The sequence below is a fragment of the Camelina sativa genome, chromosome 15, assembly GCF_000633955.1.
Source record: "Camelina sativa cultivar DH55 chromosome 15, Cs, whole genome shotgun sequence".
NCBI lineage: Eukaryota > Viridiplantae > Streptophyta > Magnoliopsida > Brassicales > Brassicaceae > Camelina > Camelina sativa.
In genome coordinates this window covers 20967837-20970209 of record NC_025699.1, presented here as the reverse complement: position 1 = coordinate 20970209, position 2373 = coordinate 20967837, and the positions used below count along the sequence as shown (strand labels likewise).

The following is a 2373-nucleotide window of genomic DNA, read 5'->3' as shown; positions in this document are numbered from 1 at the left end:
GTGAAGAAGAAGCTCCAGTTCAAGAGGGGGAGAATGAGTTTGCTGAGCTTTGCTATATGCAAAACCAAGGTGGATTCAAGAGCTACAATCAAGGTGGTTTCAAGAACAACAACCTATCTTATAGGAGCACCAATGTGGCTAATCCACAAGACCAAGTCTACCCTCCTCAACAGCCTCAACAGCCTCAAGGGTTCCAAAACTATATTCCCAAACAACAGCAGCAGGTGTTCCAACCCCAGTTGTGTCCCCCACCAGGGTTTTAGACTAACCAAGGCCAGGAACAAGACCTTAGAGCTATGCTACAGCAGCTGTTGATTGGTCAAACCCAAGGGAAGATTGAGGAAGCCAATAGATTTGCTGAGTTGAACAGGAGGATAACAGATCTTTACAGTGACCTAAATGGAAAGTTTGATACACTTACTTCAAGGATTACAACACTGGAGGATCAACAAACTTCTGCCTCTAAGCAAGAGAACAACAAGGGAAAAGCTATTGTGCAATCTATAGAAAGTGCCCATGCCATTAATTTGCGCAGTGGAAGAGTTTTACAGGACAAAAAGGGAGCTTTACAAAACACTGAGGACAGTGTGGAACAAGAGGGGGAGGAATTTCAAGAAGAAGAGAATCAGGTCAAAAACAGTGTTGAACTCGACGGGCCACTCGACCAGGCACTCGACCGAGTGCATAATCGAGTGCCTGATCGAGCAGCTGCTCAGGAAACATCTAAGCCAGCTACCTCCAAGGAAAAGGAAGCTAGGTCCATTCCCCCTCCTTACAAGCCTCCTTTGCCCTTCCCAGGAAGGTTTAAGAAGCAAATGGTTGACAAGTATAAAGCATTGTTTGACAAACAAGTTAGAGAGATTGAGCTTAGGATGCCCTTGATTGATGCTTTTGTGATGATTCCTCCTTACCAGAAGTTCTTGAAAGATGCTGTGATGGAAAGAATCAAAGAAGTTCAGGGGATGGTGCATCTTAGCCATGAGTGTAGTGCCATAATCCAAAAGCAAGTGAACCCTCAAAAGTTGAGAGATCCAGGCTCCTTCACTATACCTTGCTCAATAGGACCTTTGACTTTCAACAGATGCCTTTGTGATTTGGGAGCCTCAGTGAGCCTCATGCCTTTGACAGTTGCAAGGCGCCTTGGATTTACAAGGTATAAACCATGCAATATATCTTTGATCTTAGCTGATAGATCAATAAGACTACCACATGGTGTTTTGGAAGATCTACCTGTTAGAATTGGAGCAGTAGAAGTCCCAACAGACTTTGTAGTCTTGGAAATGGATGAGGAGCCAAAAGATCCCTTGATTTTGGGAAGACCTTTCCTTGCAACAGCAGGAGCAATAATAGATGTGAGAGAAGGGAAGATTGATCTCAACTTAGGAGATGACCTAAAAATGACATTTGACATTCTTGAAACTATGAAGAAACCAACAATTGAAGGACAAGTCTTTTGGATTGAGGAGACCCGAAGGGTGAGCTTCTGGCGGTTAGAAACTTCCCCCGGTCTTTGGCTTGAGCTGTATGAGGCAGAAACATTGCTCGGAGTGTCGCAAGAGACTGGATAAGCTATCAGGAGAACTAATGGAAGAACTAGCAGAAGAAGATCATCTTAGGACTGCCTTGACCAAAAGTGGAGAGGAAGGGTTCATCCATAAAGAAACCAAGGTCTATGAAGAGATATTGGATTCATGTAAAGAATCAGACCATCCAGAGATTTTTGAGGGATTACCAGCACTGAGGGAGGAAGTTTGGTCAGTTCAAATAGCAAATACGGACAGCTCGACCACTAGCTCGACCAAGCACTCGACCGAGTGCATGACCCACTCGACCGAGTGCACTGCTGAATCTTCTAGGGATGACTGGTCCGAGCTGAAAGCACCAAAAGCAGAGCTAAAACCTCTTCCATCTGGGCTAAGGTACGTTTTCCTTGGTAAGAACTCTACTTATCCAGTAATAGTTAATGCTAAATTGAGTGAGAATGAACTTGACTTGCTAGTTGTTGAATTGAGGAAGTATAGAAAAGCTATTGGTTATACTTTAGATGACATTCAAGGACTTTCACCTAGCCTCTGCATGCATAGAATTCACCTTGAAAATGAATCTTATTCTAGTATTGAACCCCAAAGAAGGTTAAACCCCAACCTAAAGGAAGTAGTCAAAAAGGAGATCCTTAAGTTGCTAGATGCTGGTGTAATCTATCCTATTTCTGATAGTACTTGGGTTTCACCAGTCCATTGTGTCCCTAAAAAAGGAGGTATTACTGTGGTAAAGAATGATCAAGATGAGTTAATTCCTACAAGAACCATAACAGGACATAGAATGTGCATTGACTATAGAAAGCTTAATTCAGCCACTAGGAAAGATCATTTC

General features: G+C 43.1%; 1 protein-coding gene across 1 annotated transcript; it reads left to right on the top strand.

Annotated features, from left to right (window-relative positions):
* On the top strand, window positions 297-1568 carry LOC104748648. Its single transcript, XM_010470255.1, has 2 exons — window positions 297-629; window positions 750-1568. The coding sequence occupies exons 1-2, from the start codon at window positions 297-299 to the stop codon at window positions 1566-1568; spliced, it is 1152 nt and encodes a 383-aa protein (XP_010468557.1).

Coding starts and splice junctions, on each gene's coding strand:
- LOC104748648 (XM_010470255.1), top strand. CDS start 297: ATGCTACAGCAGCTGTTGATTGGTCAAACCCAAGGGAAGATTGAGGAA. Junction 630..749: donor TTCAAGAAGAAGAGAATCAG/GTCAAAAACAGT, acceptor TCCAAGGAAAAG/GAAGCTAGGTCCATTCCCCC.